Source organism: Octopus bimaculoides, chromosome 7, assembly GCF_001194135.2.
Source record: "Octopus bimaculoides isolate UCB-OBI-ISO-001 chromosome 7, ASM119413v2, whole genome shotgun sequence".
Classification (NCBI taxonomy): Eukaryota; Metazoa; Mollusca; class Cephalopoda; order Octopoda; family Octopodidae; genus Octopus; species Octopus bimaculoides.
The window spans coordinates 72,526,624-72,537,406 of NC_068987.1; the positions used below are offsets into that span (position 1 = coordinate 72,526,624).

The 10,783-nt window shown below is 37.4% G+C and overlaps 1 protein-coding gene across 1 annotated transcript in view; it reads right to left on the reverse strand.

The window, feature by feature from the left end:
* LOC106876491 (uncharacterized) overlaps window positions 1-10,783 on the reverse strand; it is a 76,033-nt gene that overhangs the window by 4,850 nt on the left and 60,400 nt on the right. Inside the window, exons 3-8 of the mRNA XM_014925054.2 lie at window positions 8,366-8,587; window positions 6,907-7,081; window positions 6,642-6,718; window positions 4,563-4,847; window positions 4,323-4,399; window positions 1,975-2,094 (exon numbers count right to left, since the gene is read on the reverse strand). Of these exons, the coding sequence (XP_014780540.1) occupies window positions 1,975-2,094; window positions 4,323-4,399; window positions 4,563-4,847; window positions 6,642-6,718; window positions 6,907-7,081; window positions 8,366-8,587 (956 nt within the window). The remainder of the gene's footprint in view (window positions 1-1,974; window positions 2,095-4,322; window positions 4,400-4,562; window positions 4,848-6,641; window positions 6,719-6,906; window positions 7,082-8,365; window positions 8,588-10,783) is intronic.

Below are 10,783 nucleotides of genomic sequence, written 5' to 3' on the forward strand. Positions count from 1 at the left end.
TGCTTGCCACAAAGGTGTGGGGGCTCTGCTAAAGGCACTCAGGGCCAAGTGGTGAGCTTAAATCAGGAGACAGATTAGTGTGTGGAGGCAAACCTCTGTTTCCCTTCTGCAGCTTGTTACACTGTTGTGGCTATGTGGCAACAAGCTTGCTTCCCAACCACATGGTTCCCGGTTCAGTCCCACTGTGTACCACCTTGGGCAAGTGTCTTCTACTATAGCCTTGGGCTGACCAAAGCTTTGTGAGTGGATTTGGTAGGCAGAAACTGAAAGAAGCCCATCATGTATATATATATATATATATATTCGTTTACTTGTTTCAGTTATTTGACTGCAGCTATGCTGGAGCACCACTTTGAAGGGTTTTTAGTCAAGCAAATCGATCCCAGGATTTATTTTTTAAGCCTATTACTTATTTTATCTTTTGCCAAACCACTAAGTTATGGAGACATAAATACACCAACAGTGGTTGTCAAGTGGTGATGGGGGGGGGGAACAGACACTAAGATACACACACAGATGTATACTGTGTGAAATGATGATAATACATATATACAAATATAAGATGTTATAGATTTGAATGGTGTGAACTGTACAATTGTGCTAACCACTTCACCAAAACAATATCAACTTTGTCCAAATTAGAAGACTTAACCAGAGGCCTGTCAATAGGAATCACAGTCCACATTATATCAAGGTTCTAATTGACAGCTGATTGACTCTAATAACTATTCTGTTTCTCTCTTTCTACCACTCTACCAATTTCATACACACACATAGTATAATTACCAGAGTAAGAACAGGTTGGAAAAAGCTAAGGGAGCTACAATTGCTGCTGGCAAAAATGATCTTTTTCCCTCAGAGGAACTGAAATACTGCATGATAGTGAGACATGGGCCTCAAATGCAGAAAACTTCACAAGATTGGAAAGTAATGAAGAGAGCATGATCCATTGGATGTGGAATGTAAGTGTGCATGAATAACAAAAGACAAATGTGTTGAGAGAAAAACTGGGCACAACAGGAATCAGAGGTAGTATGCAAGAAAAAAGACTATGCTGGTATGGACATATGATGCTTATGGATGAGACAAGTGCTTAACGTAGCTGGAGCTTTTAGAAGAGAGAGACCCACAAAGACATGGGATGAAGTGGTGAAGGCTGATCTCAAGATGAGATCAACCTCAAGATGATAACAAAAGACCAGAATGACTGGTGATATATGGTTTTTAGGAAGACCAAACCATCTTAGTGAAACAAATTCTGAAAGCACAAAGTGTATGTCTATATATATGTGCATGTGCACAACTGCCCTCAGTTTCCTTCTGAAGATATCCACACCACCTATCTTTCTAGCTGCAGTATTCTGCCGCTATAATTAAATGTGAGCAGAATTGCATACTTTACCAGCTATCTTCCCAGCTACATATCACCTCTCTCTCTCTCTCTCTCCACTCTTTCTCTCCTCCTTTTCCTATGTAGTGTACCATTATTATTATTCTGCTGATTTTTACCCACTTTTTCTTGCACTGGCAGTCATTTCCTACTCTCCTCTAAGACCCATTAACTCGAATATATTTCATTATCCACCATTCACTTCATCCACTCCTCAATCCTACTCAATTTCTATAGTTGTCACCTACCCTGCCTACATATCATCCCTCAATATCTTTTCTTCGTTTAATTCACCCACTCACCCATTCCCCATCTCTAAACCAGTTGTTATTCTCCCATACACACTTGCAGTCTCTACTCGTCCACACTCACAGTTCTATCCCCACTCACATGTCTACTCACTGCATAACTTGAGGGTCCACTCTCACTCCTCATTACTGTTATCTTCTTACTTTCCAGCTCCACTATAATTGAGTTATATCAAATATCTCAACCAAGTAATGTTTAAAATAATACAGAATAAAACCAATGTGGCCACAGCCTGATAGCTGAAGCTAGTAAGGGAATAAAAGAACAACACTCACATCTTTGCTTTGGGTTACAAATTTTTCAAATTCTCCTTGGTTGCGACAATAAAATCCTATGGTGCAGCTGGGGTCCATGTCTTCAAATGGAAGTTTCCTTGGGGTTGTGCAATGGAATGACTGTAAAATAGAAGATTTTCAAAATATAATTAAGCAGAGATGAGTTATCTTTTATTGTTTATTTATGCGTCATTGGACTGTGGCCATGCTGGGGTGTCACCTTGAGAATTATTAAGATTATAATAGTGAAGAAATTCACCATACAGCTATATCATTTTGAATTCTTTATCACTCATGGCACCTTGGGCAAGTGTCTTCTTCTATAACTTTGGGAGAAAGTAGTAGATGGAAACTGTATAGAAGTCCATCTTATGTATGCATAAGATATCTGTGTGTGTGTGTGTGTGTGTGTGCACGTGTATGTATGATTGTAACAGGGTTTCAGTTTCCATCAACCAAATCTACTCCCAAAGCTTTGGTTGGCCCATGGCTGTAGTGGAAAACACTTGCTTAAGGTGCTGCGCAGTAGGACTGAACCCAAGACTGCATAGTTGGAAAGCAAGTTTCTTAACCATACAGCTGCATAAGAAATGGGTTCCAATGCAAGGCAGCTTTGCCAAAGGAGAGAATTATTGTTTGATGTGGTTAATTAATGTGAATAAACAGTTAGAATGAATGGCAGGCAAATAAAACTGCGCTGAAATAAAACAGAAACATATTTACATAATAGAAATTACAATGGAAGACATGGATGTGATCACATGTAAAGTAAATCTATTGAAAGCTGTTGCTGTAAATAGTTTTCTTTTATATTAGTAAAAAAATTTACACATTTAGTGTTTTTTTTTTTTTTCCAGCAAATGAAACAATCTGTTTGTTCATTTGTTTTACATCTGTTTTTCCATGCTAGTATGGGTTAGAAGGAAACATATTGAGGCATTGTTTTATGCATGTTATCCTTTGTGACACTAACACTCAACTGTTTTTCAAGTGACGGAGTTTTCATCCCCTCCTCTTCAAGAGCACAGAATTAGTAGATGATTTGTAGCTCAGCACTTTTTCCATGTGAAGCACAGAATGTAGACATTCACATATATGTCTGCACACACACATCCTCTTCATCATTTAATGTCCATGCTCCTTGCTGGCATGAGTCAGACAATTTGACAGGATCTAGTAGCGAGTCTGAGGATTGCTTCAAGCTCCATTTCTGCTTTTGTCTGCTTTCTATGACAAAACCATGTGATATCAGGTTCTGTCCCACTGTGTGGTACTTTGGGCAAATGTCATTTGCTACAGCCACAGGGCAGCTAAAGCTTCATGAGCAGGTTTGATTGAGAGAAACTGAAAGAACCTATTGTGTGTGTGTGTGTGTGTGTGTGTATATAGGATGTGTGTGTGTGTATATAGGATGTGTGTGTGTGTGTGTACCCTTGTCTAGACATTACATGATGGTTGTAAATGAGCATTATTGTCATACAAGCAATGTTGTTAATATCTAGTCTTGCATGGTAATCAAGTCTTGGTTTGGGGGAAATATAACTTCGCTTGGAAATAGGTGAGGTTTGGCAACAGGAAGGACATCTGCCTGTAGAAAATCCACCTCAACAGATTTCTTCTGAGCCATGATAATGATAATATGGTGATGGTACATCCCCCACCCTCCACATGCACAATGGACATTGTGTGGGTCTTCCTCTATTAGAGTTATTCTCAAAGCATTGGCCCAGAGCTATAAGCAGAAGACACTTGTCTAAGGTGCTGTGCCAAGAAATGAACACAAAACTACCTGGTTGTAAAGTGAAATTCTTAACCATGCAACCATGCCTATGCCTTCAACTAATGAAACAATCTGTCACTGAAAAACATTTAATTCCTTTCATACCCCTAAAAATTGGAAAAGCTTTCACTAAAATCCCATATCTTTTCTAGTCATTCTAAGATCCTGCAGTAATGATTAGATTACACTTCACTTGTGATACTTAATAAGACCAAAGCTAGAATACTAAAACACAAATCTACTCCTCTCTGCATTCTAATTTCTGTTAAATTTAATAAATTTAAATTCCAGAGTTGTCTCCCCTTGCTATTTGCGCTCAGAATTTAATAGTCTTATTAATGATTATTCTCCTTACAGAGACTGTAATTATGATTAATTAAAATTCATTTTAATTCTCACTTCATTAAATATATTAGTATTGACTTAATTATATGTTAAGGATGGTTGATATTTTTGGTAGAATAAAAAAAAATTAAAAAAACTTTGATAGAGTCTTAAATTTGATACAAAAGGGGAAAAGATCAATAAATGAGAGGCAAGAGAGAAGGTAAAAAAAATATAAACTTACTGAAAATGGGAAATCTCCAGACATCACATCAATGTTGTCTTGGCAATAGTGAGGATCAAAGTATATCAACTTTTTATCTGAAAAATGAATAAAACAATCAACCCTTTGGCATATGAATTGATAACATCTGGCTTCTGTTGAGTGTGAGTGGGTGGAGGGAGGGGGTGGGGGTGTAAGTGGGGAAAGATAGAGATGAGAGGTAGGAAATGAGGGGAGGCACAAATAAATAATACTACTTACCCTGCCAACCAACAAAGTAGAGAGAGTGCTTTGGTTTTCCACCAATAATACCGATACAATGTTCTTCTGCAAGCAGACTCTGAAGGCATGGAATGTACACAGAGTTAAGGGTTTCTCCACCAAGACGAACAGGAATAAGGACCACCACTGCCCGTTTCCAGCGGTTGCCAGAATCAGGCTCAGGCACTTCATGGTTCCCTTCATTTCCATCGCTGTCGTTAGGCACCTTCAACAAAGTGTTGTTGTTGCCAGACATACATAAATCTGCTACGTCTTGTAAATAAACTAATTAAAAGAATAGTAAAAGAAAACAACAATCAGAACCATATGAGAATAAACTGACAGCAAGATAATCAAAAACAGATAATTAATAGCTTAACTTCGTTTCATTTCATTTCACTTTATTTTTCTGTCATGAAGGTTTCTATTTGACAGAAATTATAACCAGATAAAAATTAACTAAACCCTTTAGCAATTAAACTAGCCAGATCTGGCCCAAAATATTCTACTTGTTTCATGCTCAAACTAAATAGATCCAGCCTTTTACACCTAACCTACAAAATCAATCTGAAAATAAACACTCACATAATTGAAATCTTGAAGTTATGAAATAATGTATGATGAATTCAAAACAATGTGAATAAATAAGCATTACATTTGACAGAGTGATCTGCATGCGAAAGGGTTAAACAAACTCCTGAAACTAGAATTGTGTAAACAGTAATAGAGAACCTTAGATTTTGTGATTGCAATGAAGGCAAAATGGACACTGAAGGTAAGTGGGCTAACAACCCCTGGGTAGAGAGTTCAAGTCATATGAAGCTGCTGAAATGTGTTCCAGGTGAGGTCAGGTAATTCTATGTATCTTAATTCACTCCTCTAGGAAACAGGTACAAGTACTTTTATGGTGAAGTTATTTTCAATAAACTAATACCACATGAAAAAAAAAATAAAGTTACCTTCTCGAGTCATACTAACTCATAAGGGCCAATTTCTCGGTTTCATGGCATATGAATTCCCCACCAGGACAGTCACTAGTCTGTCACAAGATTACTCATTTTTGGCAGCTGAGTGGACTGGAGCAATGTGAAATGAAGTGTTTTGCTCAAGAACACAACGCATTGTCCAGAAATCAAAACCACAGTCTTACGATCATGAGTCCAACACCCTAACCACTAAGCCATGCACCTCCACAATACCACAACCATGAAGTAATTTTCCTTCATTTGCTTAATACTACAATATTCAGAGTTAGGTACCAGCTCTATGGTGAACTATGTGGTTTATGAAAAGATTAATTTTGTGTGTATGTGTGTGTGTGTGGAGAGAGGGGGAGAGAGAGAGAGAGAGAGAGAGAGAGATAGAGAGAGATAGTTTCACAGCAAGCTGAAATAAATAGGCCGTCAGTTTCCATCACTGGTACACAACTGCATAAGTGACAAAAAAAACCATGTCAATGGTCCAGACTACTTTATTTCAATGGCTCTACCTAAACATCTGTTTAAATGTACACATGTATATAATTTCTTTTTTTTTTTACATTATAGTCAAGAGAGAAGGCAGAGTCCATGACACTGTACAGGGCTTATGATACTAGTAAGAGGAATAGAAGAGGTTATCCTCAAATCAAAGGCTCAGTCCAAATAATTGAAGACTTCATTTATCATACCTTGGCTGATAAACTTAATTCATCACTCAATTTTACATCATCACCTGGCACCTTGACTACCAAGTTGGCCATGGTGGGATTTGAATTCACAACACAAAGAACCGAAACAAATATCGCAAGGTATCTGGCCTGACATTCTAACAGTTCACTAACCTACTTTGGTACTTTTCATTAGTTCCAAAATAATTATAAGTCTAAGTTGACCTTGATCGGATTTGAACTCAGACTATAGAATATAGAGTCCAGAACAAGTACCACAAAACATTCAATTGGATACTCTAATGACTTTGCCAATTCACTGCCATTAAATGTGATGAATACTATAGAGCAGAAATAAAAATAGGTTAGTCACAACAAGAATCAGACTTAATACTGCACAAAGTACCAAACAGTTGATTTCATATACCTACCAGTGCAGTCGGCAGCTACATACACGCACATCTCCCTTAGAACAGGTTGGCACTCATAACTCTTCTCCATTGCCAATCTAAAAAGATATAAAATTAAATCAGCTGAATAATGACAAGGATAATTAGGTTAATTAAGTTAATGAACTTGTGGAAATCATTCTTATACACATTATAATAATATGCACATTGTAGTTAGTATGTCTGCAGTTCTAATAGACTATTAAAGACTAATAAGTAAATAACTTTCATTATTGTGTATACTGACCTCAGCATTGTAGCTACAGTGGCTGGCCCATACCATTCTCCAGGCTTCCGTCCTAGAGTTGAGCCAATATCCACTAGCTGATGTACAGAGAAGGGGCACTGTTGGTAGTCTGCAAACCATTTAATAATCTGGCGGTAAACATTCAGGTCTTTATCCCGATGCTGAAGCCGCCAACCTAGTAATAAAAAAGAAAAAAATATATGTCAGACATGCTATACTGGAATAAGAATAGGTGTAGCTGTATGGTAAGAAGTTTGCTTCCCAACCACATGGTTTCAGGTTCAGTCCCACTGAGTGGCACCTTGGGCAAGTGGTGTCTTCTACTATAACCTTGGTCCAACCTAAGCCTTGTGAGTGAATTTGGTTGACAAACTGAAAGAACCCTGTTTTGTGTATGTGTGTCTCATCATGTTGAACACTGCACATTTTTTGTCTCTCCATTTTTTTTTCCTCTTAATCCTTTCTGTCAAGTGTAGGCTTGAAATGTAAAAGACTTTTCCATTCTTCATAAGTGTTAAACTAATACACTTGCTTGTTGTTCCTACACCTGTTTTCATATTTTGTTTTCTGTGGATTTACTTTTCGTAATGAGATAAAAAAACCAAGGCTGTGTATATTTTAGAACATTTATAGATAGAAGGTCTTACAGCTGTTTTCAGGATATTTATTATATCCCTTCATCAGAGATGGTGTGAGAAGAAGGTTAAGCAATAGTTAATTTAGATAAGATAGGAAATAGAGAGTGAATGCAGGGATATTTTATTTGTAACATACATGCCTACTGTCTCCAAGCAATCACTGGGCTCTGAGCACATGACCTAAATTGTATAGGCCATGTATCTACAATGTATGAGCAAGATCGTTACCAGTGCCGCTGGACTGGCTCCTGTGCAGGTGGCACATAAAATACACCATTTTGAGCATGGCTGTTGTCAGTACCGCCTGACTGGCCTTCGTGCCAGTGGCATATAAAAGCACCCACTACACTCTCGGAGTGGTTGGCATTAGGAAGGGCATCCAGCTGTAGAAACTCTGCCAAATCAGATTGGAGCCTGGTGTAGCCATCTGGTTAACCAGTCCTCAGTCAAATCGTCCAACCCATGCTAGCATGGAAAGCGGACGTTAAACGATGATGATGATGATGATACATATATTTATTTATAATTATTCATGTGGAGGGGCAAGCTAGAGGTAGTAGATAGCTTCCGTTATCTAGGTGACCAATCCTTAAAATCTACTGAAATATGCAATTCCATGACATGAAACTTATTTACCTATTGATTCCCTTGTTACATGGAGGTCAATAAACATGAATTCAATGGGAAAATATGTTCTGCATTGTAAGGGCAATACATGCTTTAGTAAGATATTTGAGGAATGCAACTCTTCTATAATACGGGAGATGTCTACAATTATTAAATGGCTAATTAAAATACAACTGATGTTGAGTAACACTTACCTCTGCCAAAAAAATGTGTAATAAATCCTTGTGCTAACATCATCTGCCCAGACCGTATCATACAACCCCACCCACAATCTGTTGTGAACTTAGTGCCCTTAAAAGGTTCAAAGTCACGCCGATATGTAAACCATAGTCGACTTGCAAAATCCATTTTAAACAGCTCCATATTGTTCACACGATTACTCTGACCAATCTCTTTGCCTTTGCCATCAACTTCATCTGAAATAAGCATCAAGAAATTATTAGAAAAGAACACAACTCAAAGTGGATTTTTTTCTTTTACCTGAAATGGAATTTCATCTGTTTAATTAAACACTGTGAAAATTACAGAAAACAATGATAATAACAAAACTGGAATAAAGTTTCCTCTTCAAATCATTATTCTAATGAGTGCCACTAAAGATTTTGACACCCTATATAGTCTGTGACAAACAAGATAGTTTGGCAGGATTTGAAGTCCAAATGTAAAAGATTGTAGCTAAATACTACAAAGCATTTTGTCCAATGTATCAATGATTCTATTGATTCCCTACCCTCTTAATAATAATAATAATGATAATGGTCTCAAATTTCAGCACAAGGCCAGCAATTGTAAAGGGTAGGGTAAGTTGATTACATTAAGCCCAGTACTTGACTGGTACTTATTTTATTGGCCCAAAAAGGATGAAAAGTAAAGGTAACTTTGGATGAACTTAAGCTCAGAATGTAAAGATGGACGAAATGCCAATAATAATAATAAAGATAAGAAGTATGGTGAGATGGAAAACTGAACTGACATTTTATGGAAAAAGCTTGGGCATCCTGGGTATCAGAAGAGGGATTTTCCAGGGTGATAACCTATCTCCATTGCTTTTTGTTCTCTGCATGATACCCTTGGCCTTGGTACTATGGAAAATGTACCTGGGGTACTAACTAAAGGAAAAATCCCAAACAATCAACCACCTCCTCTTCATGGATGGTTTGAAACTGTATGGCAAAGATGTGAAACAAGTAAGTTCCTTGGTGAACACGGTCCACTGTTTTAGTACTGATATTAGAATGGAATTTGGATTTAAGGAGTGTAGAATAATCTACCTAAAAAGAGGCAATTACTGAACAGAGACTTGATTAAACAATCTGAAACGGAAGGATACAAATACCTTGGTGTACTCAAGATGACTTCAATACTTGAGTTTGATGTAATCAACTAAACTTCCACAACTAAAAATTACTGGTCTTCTGCCTAAATTATTATTATTATTATTATTAGGTTCTTTGTATTTTGAAATACTTTGTACTATAAAAAAAGCAACATTTGCTTTTTTTCATAGTATGTGAGAAATATTTTGTATGGAATGATGAGCATGATGTAGCTGTATGTGTGTGTGCTGTATCTGAATGTGTGTGTGTTTGTATGTGTGAGTATGTTTGTATGTGTGAGTATGTTTGTGTGTATGTATGACTGTGTGCGCATGAGAGAGAAAAAGAGAGAGATAGAGAGAGTGCAAGAGAGAAAGCTATAGGGTGTGTTTATAAGTGTGTAAGAGAAACGTCTGTATGTAAAGGTCATTACTGAATCTGTAATTGTATGTGGAGGTGGATCATACATCAACTTGTGCGTATTAAATTACAGTCAGCTCATTTCTATTTATATATACATACACACATACATACTTACATACACACATATACACACTTGTATATTACCACATTCATATACATGCATGTACACATCTGCACTCATACACACACATATATATATATCTGAATTAACATACACATACACAAGCATGTAAAATCACCATCATTTTACATCTGCTTTCTATACTAGCATGGGCCGGATGAGTCACCATGCTCTTCATCTGGAATTACTATCCTTCATGACAGGTTGGAGGACCACATCTCACACTTACATTCCCTTTTTTCTTGGTGTGGTTCATATGGTAGGATACCCTTCCTAACACTAACTAGTTTAGAGAGTGTACAGCATGTATTGTCTAAGCACAGATGTAAATATAAAAAATTAATTAGAAATAACCAACACATGTTCTGTGGAGGTGCATAGATTAGTGGTTAGGGTGTTGGACTCATGAGTGTAAGATTGTGGTATCAATTCCTGGACTGAGCAATGCATTGTATTCTTGAGCAAAACACTTCGTTTCATATTGCTCCAGTCCACTCAGCTTGTAAAAATGAGTAATCCTGTGACGGACCAACATCTTGCCCAGTGAGGGATAAATATGCTAGAAAAACTGGGAAACCAACCCTCGGCTTCATCATCATCATTTAATGTCCATCTTCCATGCTGGCATGGGTGGAATGGTGTGACAAGAGAGAAGCCAGACAGAAGCCTGCACCAGACTTCTGTAACAGTTTTGGCAGGATTTTTACAGCTGGATGCCTTTCCTAACACCAACCACTCAGCAGAGTGAACTG